The sequence below is a fragment of the Anarrhichthys ocellatus genome, unplaced genomic scaffold (genome assembly GCF_004355925.1).
Source record: "Anarrhichthys ocellatus isolate YVR2014 unplaced genomic scaffold, GSC_Weel_1.0 scaffold15, whole genome shotgun sequence".
Taxonomy (NCBI): domain Eukaryota; kingdom Metazoa; phylum Chordata; class Actinopteri; order Perciformes; family Anarhichadidae; genus Anarrhichthys; species Anarrhichthys ocellatus.
In genome coordinates, this window is record NW_022280045.1 from 3,487,573 (window position 1) to 3,504,563 (window position 16,991).

The window sequence follows — 16,991 nt, forward strand, 5'->3', positions numbered from 1 at the left end:
GTGTGTGTGTGTGTGTGTGTGTGTGTGTGTGTGTGTGTGTGTGTGTGAGAGAACAGCTTGAACCAAGTGGTTATATCTGGAGGACTTGACTCACCAAACACAGCAGCTAAAGTGCCCAGCGTCTCTTTAAGAAATAAACATTCTTTACTTTTAACTTCTGAGTGACCCTCCACCAGCAGAACAGAGTAAACAGTCTGAGCCGGTTGAATGATTGTCTCGTCCAGTGTAATAGTTTGTGTAACCTGGAGCGTTTTGAATAATCAGATTAAACTGTTCCTCCAAACAGACTTCATTCTTCTCTCTTTTTCTAACCGTGCTCTCCCTCTGTTACCCAGGCGACGAGCTGGAGTGTATACAGCCCGGTTTGTACAGGAACGTGGCGCGGCAGCTCAACATCTCTGTTGCCATGGAGAACATGGTTTCGGATGCCTTCATCGGCGTGGCAACAGAGATCTTCTCAACAGGTATGCTGCTGCTGCTGATGATGACGCAGTGCCCTGTATGCTATAACTAAACCTGTTGTCTTCGGCCAGTACAGGAAGTGATTCACACTTCCACAGCGTCTCCCGCTACTGATGAAGGCCTTCACTGTCATTAAACTGGTGTGAGTCTGCACTTTCCAGCAGAGAGGTGCTTATAATGAGAGGGAGTGGGTGTGAACATTTTTAGAGTCTTACTTCTTTGTTTTGAATGTAGGCCTTTTATGGCCCAAGCAATATCCGCTTCTGCCCGCTCTTGGTCTTGAATCAGGTCTCGGTGTCTTCTTGTAGGTTTTTTTAATGACGTGGTCTAGCCCTTAATGTCCTGTGTTGTGACCAATTGTTGTTGTTTGCAGACATTGTTGGGTGTTCTAAAACTTTGTGGCCACGCTAGCGCGTCGCTCTAGGGACGTTGATGTCGTTCAGTCGGTATGCCACTTTTGTCCAGACTGACATACGTCGGCTACCTGATGGACTGCGATGACATTTGGTTCAGACATTCATGGTTCTCACTCGGAGAATGAATCCTACGGACTCTGATCCCCGGACATTACCTCCAGCACCACCATTTGTGGGTTTGGGTGAAATGTCTCAACAACTTTTTGACGGATTGCCATGAAATTTGTGTCCTGCACAGGATCAATTTAAATCTCTTCTGTGTATCTTTTATCAGATCACCTTATCCGATACTTTGGTTTATACCTGCAATACTTATGAGTCTATTCTTATAAGTCTAGTGCAAATTAACAAATGTTAGCATATTAACACTCTAACTACATGGTAAACGTTATAGCCGCTAAATATCAGCATGCTGCAGCGACACTAGTGTGGTTTGTCTTGTTGGGGGAGAGTTTTATTTTGATGGATAATAAAGGTGTGACGCGAGCATGTTAAAGATTTATCGCCGCGGTCTGTGAAAGGTGACGGAAAGTGCAACCAAACTTGCTATAATTTATAACAGTAGTTACGGTAGCCATTTGGTAGTAAGGTAACGTTAATGTCTTTGTAACGTGAGTTACAGTTACTTTACCAAACTTTAATTTACACTATGCCCACTACCTCGCAAGAGATCTGTGATTTCCTGTTTTGTATTACATTGTCCTGAGTGAATTGTGGCGAGACAACACAAAAAATAAGTCTGAAATAGTTTCTGGACAAATCTTTGTTCAGTCTTGGTCTTGAGAGTTTTGTCAGTCTAATTACTGTCGGTGTTGAATTGTTTGTGCTGGCTGTTGGACTTATTAAAGTTGCCTTGACAGCAGATCTGCTTTGTAAACAATTCAAAGCAGTACTAAAAAGAGCTGTTTTCTGTCCTCAGTGTGAGCCCGTGGGGTCGATTTAGCTCGACGAGCAACTCAAACTCTTAATGTGTTCCAGGGAAGATCAAAAATGGACTCGCTTAATGTCATTTTCATGACTGTGTTCTGCATAAACTTGTGCGGGTTTAGACGTCACATGGATGTATTTCTGGAAACGGCGTGGGATTCCTCCTGAAGAATAACAAACTGGTGAACCCAGGCTGCCCCAGCCTTCTGGGACGGGTTGAAACCTGGATATAAATAGAAGAATGCATCTAAGTTTGTTTTTCCCTGCTGTCTGGAATTTGTATTATTTAGGTTTTTGTCATTCGTCACTATGCCTCCAAATGCTCAACATGACCACAAAGGAACGATAAGTCCAGTGAATCTATGTATCATAAGCAAAACATTTTGCTTTCGAAGCGGCCATCTGTGCTGCGGTCTCTCTCAGTAAAAATCAACATGACTTCTGTCTCCTCCATCTATCTTCGCCTGCCTCCCACTTCTGTTCCTCCTCTTTACGCCTTCCTCTTCTCCAGCTTTATCCTTGACAATCTTGTCTCTATTCTTGGCCTGCTTCTCAGTAGGGAGAGTGATGTGACGTGATCAGACGGCTTCCGTGGACATTTATCTCGTTTAAGCTTGCCCGGAGCTCGCTCTATCCCCTTATAGCCACAGTCAGACACTCTTGGGTCAGCCACGACAATGTGAGCTGGCCTAAGGAGGCTAATGCCATTAGACCCAGTTGCATCACTGACGGATGTTATAACAGTCCCTGCTGCCCTGGAAAGTGAACCTAGAAATGGCGGGATGCCATCAATTGTCAGACTGGATTGTTTCACTTGAAAGAAGCTTCATGACTCCCTTCATTTTCTGTACTTGTTGACCTCCCCACTGTAGAAACTGCGTGTTCACCCACCCCCAGACAAAAGCAATCTCACACTCTTTAATTTAGAACTGGTCTCTAAGATGTCTTATCAGCTGCCGTAACACAAACGCACTGGTTTGTTGACTTAAACATTAACAGTTTATTTCAGTACAAGGTCCACCGACTGCCCCACATGCTGGGAGGCAGATCACAGAATATGTAACAGAGAAAGCATAGAGAGGAGATGAGTGAGTGGCACCCATGAGAACAGCAAAAGGAGTGTTTTATGTTTATTGATTCCGGTTAGGAAAATTCTGCCACTGTAGCTCGGGTCTTCTGGACAAAGTGTGATATTTTTGCTTCTCGGTTTATCAAACGACAAACAAGACGGAATCAATATCAGCTTGAATGAAGCGTAAAAGATCCCCTCCAGACATGTTTTTACCAGAACTTTAATGATGAACATCTATCCGTAGACGAAGGTAAAGAAGACACGAAGCGTAACTTGGTGATGTCTGTTTTTCTCGCTGTAGGTATAACGTGGGGTAAGGTGGTATCCATGTATGCAGTAGCCGGAGCCCTGGCAGTGGATTGTGTCAGACAGGGTCATCCAAGCACCGTGCACATCTTAGTGGACGGTCTGGGACAGTTTGTCCGCAAGTTTCTGGTTCCCTGGCTGAAGAGACGGGGAGGATGGGTATGTGACGTTTTTATTTTAGGGAACTTTCCCCACATGCTAAATAATATTTCTCATTTGACAACGAGGAAATAAAAACACTGCTTGTGTCATGTTTCTCTGGAGATTAAAACTGGCAACTTTCTGTTCTTCCACATCGCTTTTGCCTAAGCTACATCACTGATTGCGTTATCTTGTTTATGGATGAGAGCTCAGTTTGTGTACTTAAGCTCTGACAGTCAATTAGAGGGGAGTTGCATGTAAAATGTAGCTCACATACTGTTGCTTCCTGTTGGCTGATCTGATGCAAAGTTTTGCAGTGGGAACATTGGTTTCTGTGGCCCTCTCCTTGTTAAAAAAAAATGCATTTTTAGCTTTGTTTGGTACAGACATTCATGTCCCTCTGAGTGAATTGTAATAACGTTGGTTATTTTCCTTTACCACCATCATCAGGTAAAGATTTTAATTAGCCAAATACTTTACCTTCAAAACTAATGCCATTCCCATCAGCCTCAGCTGGAGCATGCTAACACGCTAACTAAGAAGGTTAACATGGTAAATATTTTACCTGCTAAAGCACTTTTTTAAAATTTTGATGCCCTTTTCCCTGAATTTGTTTTCTGAAAAGTGCAGTTTTTTTTCCTCTGATATTTTTATCTGGCAAGAAATTGAAAAAATTTCATTTTTTATGTTTCATTGTTGTCTAATTTAAAATATAAATTTCCTTATATCAGGCGGAGATGTCGAAATGTGTGTTGAAGAAGGAAGTGACGCCTCAGCACCACTGGCTGTCGTCTGTCATAGAGTCACTGAAGTACTTCCTCACTACAGTCTACGTCTACATCATGAAGGAGCCATGAATGAGCGCAGACCGAGTGCACTGGAGTCCTCATCATTGATGTGAGATTATATATCGCACACTTGTTGATAATAATAATAATAATAATGGATGGAGTCGAGATAGATGGTCGCTGTGCCTGCCAGCGCTGAATGGCCATCAACAAATGTTTCATGAGCATCGTGTTTGTGTCATTTCGGTTTCGGATACAGGATTACCTCCATCTAAAGAGTAGTCACTGTGATATTTATGAGCATGAATGGCAACGAAAAATGTTTGTGTCCCTCCACCGGTGCAGAAAACCTGGCTTTGTAGCTGTAATGTGTGTGTGTGATGGTTTTCAGGTTGCACTCCTGAGAAAAACTGTTTGATGTTCGTCTCAGTAAATATACCTGAAGGAATAATGAAAGTGAAAGCCACGTTTGTGATGAAAATTGATGCTCAGCTGGCTGGGTCTCTGAGTTTTCTAAATCTGAAAAGGACTGCTATCGCATGGTGATTTACCCGATTGTACTTCACTATGACAGCACGAGCAGCGTCTCTTCCAGAAGATGATTAAATTTTCTGCTGCAATTTTAGATGCCATTGACCAAGAAATGTTGGGTCTCATTTTTGGCCAAAGAACAACGGTTCTAACTGCATCCACATTAGTTTGGTGAAATCGATTTCCTTTTTTTTTTTTTAAATCTGTAAATATTTTTATCCATGACTTTTTAAAAATCTTTTTTATTTTGATTATGACTAACAATTGAAGTCACTGCAGTATAAAGACAACGGCTCTTCAGGATGATTGTGTGGGATGTCTGATCGTTGTCACTTCCAGTGTTAATTTATTAGTGTCTGAATGTTTTTTTTTTTGTTTTTTTTATACATCCTTAATAAACCTAAAATCTTCACGTGTATTTATTGTGCTAATTCTTTTATGATACTTAATCCCACTGTTCTGACACAGGGTTTCAAAGTGGAGGTCTTTTGCATGTCATACCTAACCTCTCAGACTTGATGCTGGAACACTGTAACGCTAGAGCATCAATAACATCATTCATGTTGATGACGCATACATAAATCCAGAGGGACAGAACAGGAAGCTTAAACATTAAGATTAAAATGGATGGAGACAAAGTAAAAACCAAAATAGGTGAAATAACTTTAATTCCTCTTATTGCAGCCTGTATAAGTACATCTACATGTATATGAACCACTCTACTGAACGACTTAAACCAACCTTGGACATTCTGCTGAGACACATGATGAAAACGTTTTAACACTCAGAAGAACTCTCCGTAGAATCTACACAGAAAACACTGTTCATTGAACCCAGTTAATTGAGCTTTCAACCTTAAAATAATGCAATGAATGTTAGAGATAAGGACACTGTACTTAACATTAATTCATCAGTGCTTTATAAGCTTTACAGCTCCAAGAATAAATATCCAGACCATACATATTAAGATAAGGCGAGCACCCATACTAAAGCAAGGCCCTTAAGTGCAATATGAATAGATTAAAGGTTTGCTGTGGAGTTTTACACCTCTAGTGGTAGTTTCACTCTGTTCCTTTGACATACGGGTGGTGGTAAAACACCAACATATAAAGAAATATGTTAGCAAAGGCAGAGAAGAAGAAGACTGTTTGCTAGTAAACATGGATGTGAACATTGACGTTTTGGAGAGTAAAGCTGAATGTAAACAAAGCTTTTGTTTTGTTTCCAAGAAAAACTCCACAGGGCCCTTTTACCTTTGACAGTAACATTAAATCTACACCTGTAGTGTCTTAAACAACGCCCAGTTATGATTGTATGTATTGTATTAATGCCATAACTCAAACTGTTTATATGATTATCTGACTAAAGTCCCCTTATTTGGGCAACATTTATCTTTCCTGACCAAAGTACTCCTAAGTACAGGAGGCCTGCCGACGGTAGGTGATGTGCAAGTGCTGCATCAGTGGTTGGTTGTCTGTTGCCATGGAAACTGTCTGCTCCAGCCTCCCATCTGGTCGGAGCTGAATCACTCGAGAAATCTGAAAGATGGGAGAGAGCAGGCGAGGTCACCGACACAAAAAGGAACAGAAAACATTTCATTGATGAAAGTAAGTTCTGTTCGTGCTCTGTGGGACTGTGTGGGCAGCGTTGTTACACGGATTTGATTTCATGACGCATTATCAGATTACAGCTTTACCTTTTGTACATGCGGCTCTCTGGCAAAAGAGACTCTGGCCAGCGCCTGGCTCTGCAGGTTCAGCTGCTGCGCCGTCAGCTCTCCCTCCTCGATCTCCACCAGACCTGCACACAAAGACACACTGGACTCAACACATGAACAGGAAAGTGTGTGTGCGCGTTTGTGTAGACAAGAGTTAGCCATCATAAACGTGTGTATACAATTTAATACCAATTTAATTTGATACGGATTATCTATATTTTTTCTAAGGAATAAGGTCCTAATTGTTTATCGGAAATGGTTTTAAAAAAGTGTAAATTGTTTGAGAGTAATTTATTACTGAATGCAAAACATAAAAACAGCAAAAAATAAGACAAACAGACACAAAGAGGTGTGTATTTGCCAAGTAATCATGTTTCTGCATCATGCCTGGAATATCACTATGGCCCTGAGTCGCATCTAATATAATGAATGCCAAATTCCATTGTGAGATACATTTTGTGTATCCCCATTAAGTGTCTGCTTCCCTCATAAAAACCTAAACACCCAGCCTCTCCACACCTGGAATGATTTTTTTTTTTTTTTTTTTTTTTTTTAAATTGCAAAATACGAGCATGAGCCTGGTCATCAGAAACGAGGGTACCTCCAGCATAAGTGTATGTAACTACCGGAGTTCTGTGCGATGATGAACGCCACTCTGTTGGCTCCCGGCTGCATTCGAATGAAGCCACACTCCCTGTGCAGAGGCTTCTTGGTCTCTGCATGGAAGGCGTTGAACCTGTCAAACACAGTAACAGCGAGGAATCAACTGAAGATTGATGGTGCACCTTTCCTACCGATAGGCTGCTTGATTTGGTATTTTAGCCATCAGTGGCGCTCGGCATAGGACAGAGGTAAAACAGGTGTGAAACTTTCAATCAGAGGCGGCATCAAAACACAGTTTTTTCAGCCCGGTGTTAATCCTCGAAGTCTGATTGCTCACAAAATAACCTACGTGAAGTTGATGACTGGTTGTCCCACATGGCTGAAGGTCAGTGTCTCCGTGTAGTGGAAAGGTTTGATGGTGGTAAAACAGCCCTCTCCAGGTTCATCCGACTCCCAGGTACCCAGCAGCCAGTCTAGAGGGAGGAGGGCTGGGTTCAGATCCGCTGATGCTAAAAAACACAAACAGTTTATGCTGCACTATCACGAAAACAGAGCAAAGAACTTTAATACGAGATGATGATGGGTGATACCAAAAATGTGATTAGATTCGAATATACTGATATTACTCAACATTAACAGGACGTTTGAATGTACTAATAAAGAAGAGATACATTTGATATATTTTGGAATAAATATGGATACAAATAAATATATATATCTATATACTAATAATAGTGTAAAGGTGGACAATAGTGAACTTTTCCATTTAAAAAGCATTTCTCTAAATCAACCAATAAGTGTTATTCATTAACAATGGCTCTGTTCTAATCAAGTGTCCCAGTAAGTCATGGCAGCGAGTCAGCACACACAATACCCGGACCTTGAAACTGAAGCAGCTAAATGGAGTCAAGCCACATTCATTTGATTATTTACACCTCTGTTTTTTCCAACTGTGACATGTCAAAAAAAAAGTCTTATTCTCTTGGATATGGATCTATAACCATTACTTGATCAGGTGATCTCACAGAGATCAGGATATCTTTTGCCAGAGAGACCCGAGTACAAACATAGCCGGACAAAACAGGACAATTAAGAACATATGAGCTGGCCACCTCTGCTTTTCAAAATAAATCAAAAGGACACTTTGATGCACTTCTGCCCATCCTGGGAGAAAACCCCTCCTCATTTGCTCTCCCTGAGGTTTCTTACTTTTTTTTCCCATTAAAGTTTTTTGGGGGAGGACAGAGGATGTCATATGTACAGATTGCAAATGTGAGGCAAATTAGTGAATTGAATAATATATTTTTGTTTAAATCAGACATCTTTTTATTTTTTTAGAACAATGTTTTTTTTTGATCTCATCTTTTATTAATCTCGTCTTTTCTTTCATTTAATTTGATCTCATTGTATTCTGAATAAAGTGTGACTGTAAATATCACAGTTATCAGAGTTTAATCATTTACTTTTATGAAAATCACTTTGTGTTGCATGAAATGTGCAACATAAATCAAGTTTACGATTATCGTTAATATTATCATTATCTAAATATTGCCTCACAATTAAGTAACTTATTCTTCACTAAAAGGAAAATGAACTGTGGGTTAACGCTTCATATCTTTCACTTCGGCAAACATAAATTAAAGTATATTCCCATAAAGCATCTCTGTTCTATATACACTGTATTCAAACAGCAGGGAGGCGAGGAAATGCTGAATGGAGGCGTGAGAGAGTTTAAATCAAAGTGCACAGAGGGTTGCTTCTCTCTACTTTTGACAGTGGGTGGCAGTAAAGTCACGGTTTGGTCGAACATTTGTCAGAAACCGGAAGAAGACGACTCCGCATGTAAATACGTAGGTGACTGTTTTTCATCGCACTCGTATAAATACAGAGATCTGTGCCAACAAGCCGTAGTTATCGATCTCAAACTCAGCACTCGTTAACATTCAACAGTCATAACATATACACGGCTCAATCTCTGGTGGCTGCAATTTGTTTATCACGGAAGCGACAGTTCTGGCACGTCATAATGTAATCACGACTATGATTTTGGTAATATCAGTAATGTTAATTCGGGATAGTCGGACTGAGCTAACGGCTTGCCATAGACTTCAACGGGCGGCTTCAGTTGCATGCATAAACATGGATGTATAATAATCATTTCAGTAAATTATTTAGCTACTACATATTGTATGAGTAACGTTAGTGCGAGTGAGCCTGTGGTCACTGCGACATTGTAGCTAGAACAGTTGACATTGCCTACATTCGTGCTTGTAATTTAAAATGTAACCATCATCCTACCTGTGTGACTGAAAGGACACGCCATTAATAAAGCAAACTGCAGGCGAGCGAGGATGAATGCATCAAATCAAACAGAGATTAAATGACACGAAATGAACAGTTCATCTGCGTCGGTGTTGCGCTAATGTGACGTAGTTTTTATATACGGCCATCGCAGTAGGGAATCTTGGGAAATGTAGTTCAGACAGTGCACATTTACAGACTTTTTGAGCTATTTCTGAAATCCCTTATACTGTTATCACACAATGAGGCAGGAGGAGTGTTTGATAAATCAAAGCACACTTTATTGACATCTTTCAGCAGCATGGAACATAGATAATATCAGCTCCTTGATTTCAAAACTATCCTACGTATACAAGAAAAGCACACGGCTTTAGGTTTTATAAAATCTCTGCAGTCAAAAGCACAGAAAAAAAATCCTTAACTTTTTGCACTGTTCCAGATAACCATCATGTGAGGACACTGAATATTTACTTTTTATTCCCTCATGAATGAGTACAGAGCGAGTCGCCGGGGGATCTGGTCTCTTAAACCTTGCTCTTTTTGCAGTTCGTGAGAGCCTCTGCCAGGGCATGCAGTGCCATGTCAGCATTAGTCTTCTCGCAGTTGTATCCCATCAATCCGATCCTCAGCACCTAATGAAAAGAGAGGTGGAAAGTGCAGCGCATCAGAGCCAGCAGCGACTCGTCGGCAAGATGCAGAAAGCTGTTAAGACACCCTACCGATGACATGGCCCTTTCCTGTTTGATATAGTTAAATTCGTTAATTTGAGACAATATGTGAAATGACGTCTGGATTATCTAGTTAGTTTAAGTCAAGATGTGAATTGGTATTGTGGGAATGAAGATGACCATTGCTTCATTATTCTATCCAGGACATTTTCCCTTTGCTAAGTGTTTATTTTTAGGGGAAATCATTTCATTTTTAAAACATAACCTTCTGCTGCTGAAGATGCTGAGACCGATGGCCACATCTAGAATATCTTGCGTAAAGAGCTGATGACCACGACCACAGTGCTAAAGCCATAGTTGATGTACAGAGTGGAGTAGCAGCAACCCACCATGCCGACGGTAGGGCCCAGGCCTCCGGTCATTTCTATCTGGTGGTGTTTCATGATGTAGGCCAGCAACTCCCTCCAGTTGTAGCCATCAGGAATGGCGATGGTGGTGACGGAGGGAAGCCTCAAGTCCTGCGGGACATTTCAAAATGAGTGGTCTTAACAGGGCAACACAGTGCTGTCTGATCGATTGTAGTACAACACAAACACTTCTGTTTCTAACAGATATGCTATACAGGGCTAAAGACAGTAATACTGATTATTTGTATGTTATATGCAAATTCTTGTTCAGTGTTGTTTATTCTTTTTGTTTTGTCTCCTTGCAGATACGCTCTTTGTTGTCCTGCTGTACAAAATGCCCAGTCTGCGGTTTTACGTCTATACCTTACCCTATCAGGAATGAAGAGCTTGAGGCCCAAGTCCTCCAGTCCTCTGTACAGGTAGGCTGCCACCTCCTTGTGTTTCTTCCAGGACTCCTCCAGCCCCTAGAGGGCGACAAAGATTGACGAAGTTATGTCAGAATCAGACAAAAAGTCAACAGGGGACTATACCAACACTGCCAAGTCAAAACAGCTGCACTATTAGAGGCAAATTCAAAGAGCTATGTCCAATTTCTGGCAAAATGAAAACACTGCTTCTCCCTCTCTTGAGATGTAATGATATGTTGGACAAAGAAGTCGATATATTGCTGCCAATAAAAGTGATCAGCATAGTAAAAAAGAAATCTGAAGTCTGATGGGTCCCCGGCACGGCCCACAATTTGTATATTATAGTTACTCTACAAGTTGAGATTGTATTTCAGTAATGTAACTACAAAAAGTGGTGAAATGATCTTTTACCTTCTCAGCAACAATTGCCAGACTCTCTCTCAGGGCAAAGAATCCAGACACTGGACCAGTGTGGTGGTACCTAAAACCCACAATGACACCCCACATATATAAAATGTATAATTATAACATTTCCAATAATAGTAATAAATAATCTAAAAATCTAATATTTTTTGGTCTGCCATTCTAGTTAAGTTACGGTTTATGTAGTGAAGAGAATGAGGATGTATTGGACTTACAGTCTGGCAGGTTGGCCATCACAACCCCAGTAGTTGGACAAATGTGTCATATCAAAGAGGTAGGATACTGGCTTTGTTTTCCTGTTAAACATCTTGTGGCTGTGAGGGAGTAACGGAGAGTCAAAGAGATGCTGGCTTGGTGTCATTTTTGTATGCGGTTGTGACACTTTAGGACTCATGGAAACATGCATGCAGAAGTTCCCTCCTCACCATGCTCTCTCGTTGAAGGAGATGGGTGCTGTGCCAGGAGGCGCATTCAGAGCCTTCTGAGAGCCAGTGTACAGGATGTCGATATCTGGGAGCACAATGAAAGACAGGTGATGTCACACACGCAAGCACATGGCAGCTTGTAACAGAATTTGAATCCATCGCTAATCGTTGCCTTACTTTGCTTGTCCATAAAGATTGGGGCTGCACCAAGAGATGCAACCGTGTCAACCAGGAAGAGGCAGTTATGTCTGTCGGAGATATATGACAACAGTGAGAAATATGACATGATATTTGGTAGTTACACAAAACCGTTTTGTACACAGTGTTTCAGGCGGGTACATTGGGAGGCTCACTTTCTGCAGATGTCTCCGATGCCGTCTACTGGGTGACAGAGGCCAGAGGAGGACTCTCCATGTGTGAGGAAAAACAGGACAGGCTTGTGTTTTTCTACGGCCTAGAAAATAGGTTAAAAAAAAGGTTTTTAAACACAAATGTGGGCTGATGGAATGTTTTATAGCTTTCGTAAGTTATGGGCTGCTACAGATACCAGGAACCTACCTGTTCAATCTCCTTATTGCTGAAATATCCTCCAGGTTGTTTTACAATTCTATGTACATTGGCACCTACAGACGGACAGACAGACAGACAGTCAGAGAATACACAATGTAAATTTAGCCGTGCATCTTCTTTGGAGACCCAATGGATGCCTGCGTAAAACCGTGCGTAAGGACGTACCAATTCTTTCGGCAATTTCTGCTACGCGCTCTCCCCAGATTCCGTTAATGGCGACAAGCACGCTCTCGCCGGGCTCCACCGTATTGAACACCGCACACTCCATGGCCGCGTGCCCGGAGCCACTCATAGCTATGGTCATGTTGTTCTCTGTCTGAAAGATGTACTGGATCCCTCGCTTGATGTCATTCATGATCTAAGAAACACAATGTTTAGCTTAATCTGTGACGGTATTGTCACCAATGACTTTCAGTGATTTCAGTAAGTGTGTACAGCATGCGCAATTACGCACAAAATGTTGGTCCTTGATTCCTTTGTAAATATTTATTTTGTCTATTTTTCATGAAATCTGGAAAAAAAACTTAATATGAATAATTGGTGTACCAAAACTTTCAAATTGAATTTAGTCTGATAAAACCGACATTTAAGTGGTGAAAAAAATATTCAACCAATTTTACCAAAATGCAAATACCACAATGTTAAATGTAGCAATAAAAGTAGCCTGATAATTATGTTTTCCAAGTATTTTAACCCAAACCACGTCTTCTCCCAAACCTAGCCAAGTAGATTTGTCGAGGAGATGTCTGGGTCTGAGGGTCAAACAAAGCGTTTACCTCATACATTTCTGGATGCAGGTGACCAATTATCGGCCTGCCCTGTGCAGCTAAGATACGTGGAGGAACGTTTGAGGGTCCCGGTCCGAACAGGTAACGCTGTGGCACTTCCAGCGGCCGGAGCATGCATGCTGGCGGCGGGATGGTGACTGAGGACATGGAGCGGTCCAGCCGCTGCAGAAAAGGCGCGCTCCTCGCGGACAGTGGACTGTCGAGGGCCACTGCTGCCTGCTGGGCGAGCAGCACGCTCCGGCTGAACAAAGCCCGCTGCATCACTCCTGTCGTCGTTCCTAAAGAAGCTTGCACCGAGTGGTATCACCACCGCCAGCCGGAGAGACTGAACCTCACTGTAAGATGTTGTTGAATGTTTAAAAGCAAACAGGTCTTTGACCTGTTGGCCACGGGGCGGTGTTGCTGACAGCCAACCTTTGACTCCAGGGTTTGTAATAAGGGACACAAATGGCAAATCATATAAGAAATTTAAAAAAGTGTGAGTTATATTCTGCATTTGTGGTTAATCTATATAAAAAGCAAAAAGCACTAACATTTAACTTTCAAAACTAGAAAACACTTAGATATCTTGTTTCCCATTAAGGAGACTGTGGAAACAAATCATGGTTAATTATTGTATTATCCAGCCAAAAAAGTTTCCACACGTCAAATGTCACATGTGTGTGTAAGGTTTATACAATATTTTCCCAGGCCAGTGTTTGAATTTAAGAAAAGTCTCGCCAACACAAAGAGTCATCAGTGTTGTTACAGTTTTGATCCACCACTGTTTTTGTGACTCATTCATTGTTCGGATTCATAACACTTGACTCTTACCTAAAAGTGAGGACACTTGGCAGCTTAGAACCGGTTTAGGTCAGTTTTCAGGTGGCTTGTTGATTTTCTCTGCCCCTTCAGTAACAGCAGCTTTGCATTTGTAAAGAGGAGTCTCCTCAGAGAGCCAATCTGCTCTCTTTGAGGAGGAGGGGGGGCAGGCACATATTTGGTCATATCTCAACTCTGTTCTGTTTGTTGTGTTTTCTTGTTTCAGATGTTTTTCAAATGAAATGCCTGAAATAAATAATTCACACAGTGGGCTCAAAGGTTTTTACACACAGGTAGAATAGAAAATGAGTAATTCAATTGGTAATTGTTTACAAATACAGATTGTGTCTAGGTCCAGCTGAGACTGGTGACAGCTCACAGGATGTCGGTGTGGATCTCAAATTGGATTGTATTTGTGCAATGTCTGAAAGAAAGACATTATTTTCCACACGGTTTGGTAGGATTTCTGTGAAATATGCACATTTGTGTGAAATATGCACATTGCCGAAAAACACCTTGAAAAAAGATCATGTTGTCAATCTCTGACCACTTCTAAGTGATCAAATTGTAATGTGTCCTCATTCCGTTTCGGGTGACACATATTTATTTTGATCTGCTCTGCTAAGATTATATGACTCCAGATTTATTTTAGTGTGTGTTTAGAGCCAGTGGAGATGCCATATTATTAATGCTGTTGTGGCTTGTAATTCTCAAAACATAGCAGGGAAGAGGGAGCAGAAGTAATTTTATAACCTCAATAATATCAATACATTTGATTTGTATAGCACTTTAAAAGGTACTCAAGGGGACTTTACATGGTAAAAAAAAAATCAATGGTGACTTCTGCTGGACGTGCAAATTATTTTGGGTCACCAAATAAACAAAACATTGATATTTTCTTAAGTTTTATTCGAAAACTCACCAAAAAAAACACACCACACTTAACATCACGTAAACATTAACATCAGCCAATTGTTCTGTGAATATAAAGTTATTAAAGTAGAATAAATCATTGAAATCATGTTTTTAGCGACGTTACCGATTGAAAGAGGTCAAAATGACACTTAAATCCAAACCATCCAGGTCAAACTTTTACATTAACAAAGATATATTCTGATCAAGGGTTATTTTGCTTTATTTTATGAACATCCCTACAATCTGACCGGGAAACAAAAGAGATCATTTTTACTCTTTGCCTAGTAGTATAGAATATCTCTCATATTGCGCCTGTTTCCAACTGCTGTGTCACAGCTAGCAGGATCACCAGAAGGTACCCCTCTCTGAGTCTGGCTCTGTAAATAATTATACCAGTGGTAAATAAATGTGACTCGCTGTTCTCCTCATACTGGCCTTTGCACTGGACTGAACACTCAGAATCTACCCAAACAGAGCAGGAGGAGGAGCTGGGGAGGGACAGACAACAGAGAGGCATGTTCACATTCATCCACAGAGGGCTTCATAAAGCGCTCTGTCAATGGCGACGCCATAAACATTCAGTTCAAACTTCAAAATGGGATGTACAAGACCATGGCCAATTGAACCAATCTCGTCCTAATTTAAATGACAGAATTATGCTTTTATTTTTAATTCAAATCCGGATTTTTCAAATGTAAATAAGACATACAGTGGATGAATTTAAATAATCCTATAACATCCAGTTTTTCACAGATCTAATGTTTTTTTAATATTAAACACCAAATATGTATGAAAGTCTTCATACTTTGTAATCGTTAAAACCAATTAGTAAATGTCTGACTGATTGTCACTATAGATGCTTTAGTAAAGGACAGTCTGTATGGATTATCATTCTGGATTATGATGATACTTAAAGTAACTGTGAGGAACTTTTAACTGGTTATGAAACAGTCTCAATTTAATACTGATGCATAACTTTCATAAGTAAAAGACACCATCAGCGAGAAGATGGGCTATAGTTATTCTTAATGCTTGTCATCGGTGCCACAAGGACACCATGCAGGTTTTAGCAGACGGTAGTAAAATGAGAGTCTTTTTAAAGGGAATCTGTTGCATGGAAACACAACTATTTCTGTCCACAGGGATCGCCAAAATCAATGCTAAATTAAAGTTTCTGACATTAGCTTGAACGTAGTAAACCAATAGTCAGATCTCCAATAAACATCCACACTTTTGGGTTGAACTAAGAAAGTACATCTTCATCTTATATGTTCATGTATCATTAAATGTTTTCTATTTAATATTCAGACATAGCAGCAAAACACTAGGCTTTTTGTTGTGTTAAGATGTAGTCCTGTAATGTTGTCCTCAGCAGAGAATGAAGTGCCTCCTTTTCTGTGTATGTTTTGACCTCAGTGTCTTTGTGCTTTGTTTAGCCTATATAGCCGGCCAGTTGCACGTGTTTTTCAGTGCGTGTGAGCATGCCCCACTGGCTAGCTCTTAGCTGCTACTCTGCACTGTTAGAACTGGTACTAGAGTATCTTAAGCACCACTCTCATAACATGGTTACAGCTGGCCGCCCTGACCGATGGTGTAATCGCTGGAGCTACCACCCACCCTCCGGTTTCCCCTGCAGGTAAACACGTTTATCTCTGTCTGTCAGCACTGTTGCCTTTGTTTAGAATATTAGCGCTGTTAGTACCGTTAACATTGGCTGCTAGTAGCTGGTGCTGCTTTTGGAATTAAAAGATTTTCTCTGAATTTCAAATTTGAAATTCTACTTAGTAGGAGGTCAGATAAACCCTAAGGGGCGCTGAGGCTAAACATTCACTGTGGCCATATGTTGTACCCTGTTGTCTCCATGTCCTCATTTAGTGCAGTCCAATCAGCGCTGGAATAAAACATAATTTGTGTTAGTTTGCAGTAAATTAATTAAACAATTGTATTATGGATGATGCATCATGTGAGCAGAATGTGAGCTAAAATATTTAAACTAGATATTGACTCAATGATTCTGTATGGCCACATTTGCTAGCCTAATAATGTAGGGTTTACATGCAGTTACATATTGTACTTTAGTAGTTCAAATTTGCACCTAAATGACCACAAAAATCAATTGACACACAAAGCACCTGGAGCGTTTGGACCTCTGGGGGGAAGTGGGAGACAGTTGGTAAGAGGTGCCTAAATGCATATAAGAATATTTGTCTCTCTAAGGTTTATTATGGTCCATCGCTGGGCCTCTCCCTGTGCTGTGTCTCTGTGCTGCATCGCTCTGCTTCATGGCTGCCGCCTGCTGCTGATGATGCTGATGCTGATGTCA

General features: G+C 40.9%; 3 protein-coding genes across 5 annotated transcripts in view; 1 reads left to right on the plus strand and 2 right to left on the minus strand.

Moving 5' to 3' along the window:
• LOC116387413 (bcl-2-related ovarian killer protein homolog B-like) overlaps positions 1-4,824 on the plus strand; it is a 6,964-nt gene extending 2,140 nt beyond the window's left edge. For both annotated transcript variants that reach the window (XM_031854456.1, XM_031854457.1), the window contains exons 3-5: positions 336-464; positions 3,179-3,342; positions 4,056-4,824. In XM_031854456.1, coding sequence (XP_031710316.1) covers positions 336-464; positions 3,179-3,342; positions 4,056-4,181 — 419 coding nt within the window. In that variant the 3' untranslated portion in view covers positions 4,182-4,824. The remainder of the gene's footprint in view (positions 1-335; positions 465-3,178; positions 3,343-4,055) is intronic.
• Positions 4,825-5,282: 458 nt separating this feature from the next.
• Positions 5,283-9,412, minus strand: thap4 (THAP domain containing 4). Of its 2 annotated transcripts, none has more exons than XM_031854459.1 (5): positions 9,262-9,412; positions 7,313-7,436; positions 6,987-7,096; positions 6,340-6,443; positions 5,283-6,181 (listed from the first exon to the last, which is right to left on the minus strand). In XM_031854459.1, exons 1-5 carry the CDS (start codon positions 9,284-9,286, stop codon positions 6,056-6,058), a joined length of 489 nt encoding a protein of 162 aa, XP_031710319.1. In that variant the 5' UTR covers positions 9,287-9,412; the 3' UTR covers positions 5,283-6,055. The 2 variants fall into 2 exon arrangements, with proteins under 2 accessions (XP_031710319.1, XP_031710318.1); XM_031854458.1 differs by having other exon boundaries at positions 7,313-7,472; positions 9,262-9,411.
• Positions 9,413-9,533: 121 nt separating this feature from the next.
• agxtb (alanine--glyoxylate and serine--pyruvate aminotransferase b) lies at positions 9,534-13,288 on the minus strand. The gene is made up of 11 exons (XM_031854455.1): positions 12,941-13,288; positions 12,330-12,522; positions 12,153-12,217; positions 11,948-12,048; positions 11,772-11,842; positions 11,595-11,679; positions 11,385-11,483; positions 11,158-11,227; positions 10,708-10,803; positions 10,322-10,450; positions 9,534-9,896 (listed from the first exon to the last, which is right to left on the minus strand). Exons 1-11 carry the CDS (start codon positions 13,211-13,213, stop codon positions 9,789-9,791), a joined length of 1,290 nt encoding a protein of 429 aa, XP_031710315.1. The 5' UTR covers positions 13,214-13,288; the 3' UTR covers positions 9,534-9,788.
• Positions 13,289-16,991: the final 3,703 nt, after the last annotated feature.

What these genes read in the sequence shown, in the direction of transcription:
- thap4 (XM_031854458.1), bottom strand. Translation starts at nt 9,286, where the DNA reads ATGGCGTGTCCTTTCAGTCACACAG. An exon ending in CAACCAGTCATCAACTTCAC is followed by an intron (nt 7,097 to 7,312) that starts GTAGGTTATTTT and finishes TGTGTTTGACAG; the next exon opens with GTTCAACGCCTTCCATGCAG. An exon ending in GAGAGCCGCATGTACAAAAG is followed by an intron (nt 6,182 to 6,339) that starts GTAAAGCTGTAA and finishes CCCATCTTTCAG; the next exon opens with ATTTCTCGAGTGATTCAGCT.
- agxtb (XM_031854455.1), bottom strand. Translation starts at nt 13,213, where the DNA reads ATGCAGCGGGCTTTGTTCAGCCGGAGCGTGCTGCTCGCCCAGCAGGCA. An exon ending in GCAATAAGGAGATTGAACAG is followed by an intron (nt 12,049 to 12,152) that starts GTAGGTTCCTGG and finishes CCTATTTTCTAG; the next exon opens with GCCGTAGAAAAACACAAGCC. An exon ending in AATCTTTATGGACAAGCAAA is followed by an intron (nt 11,680 to 11,771) that starts GTAAGGCAACGA and finishes TTGTGCTCCCAG; the next exon opens with ATATCGACATCCTGTACACT.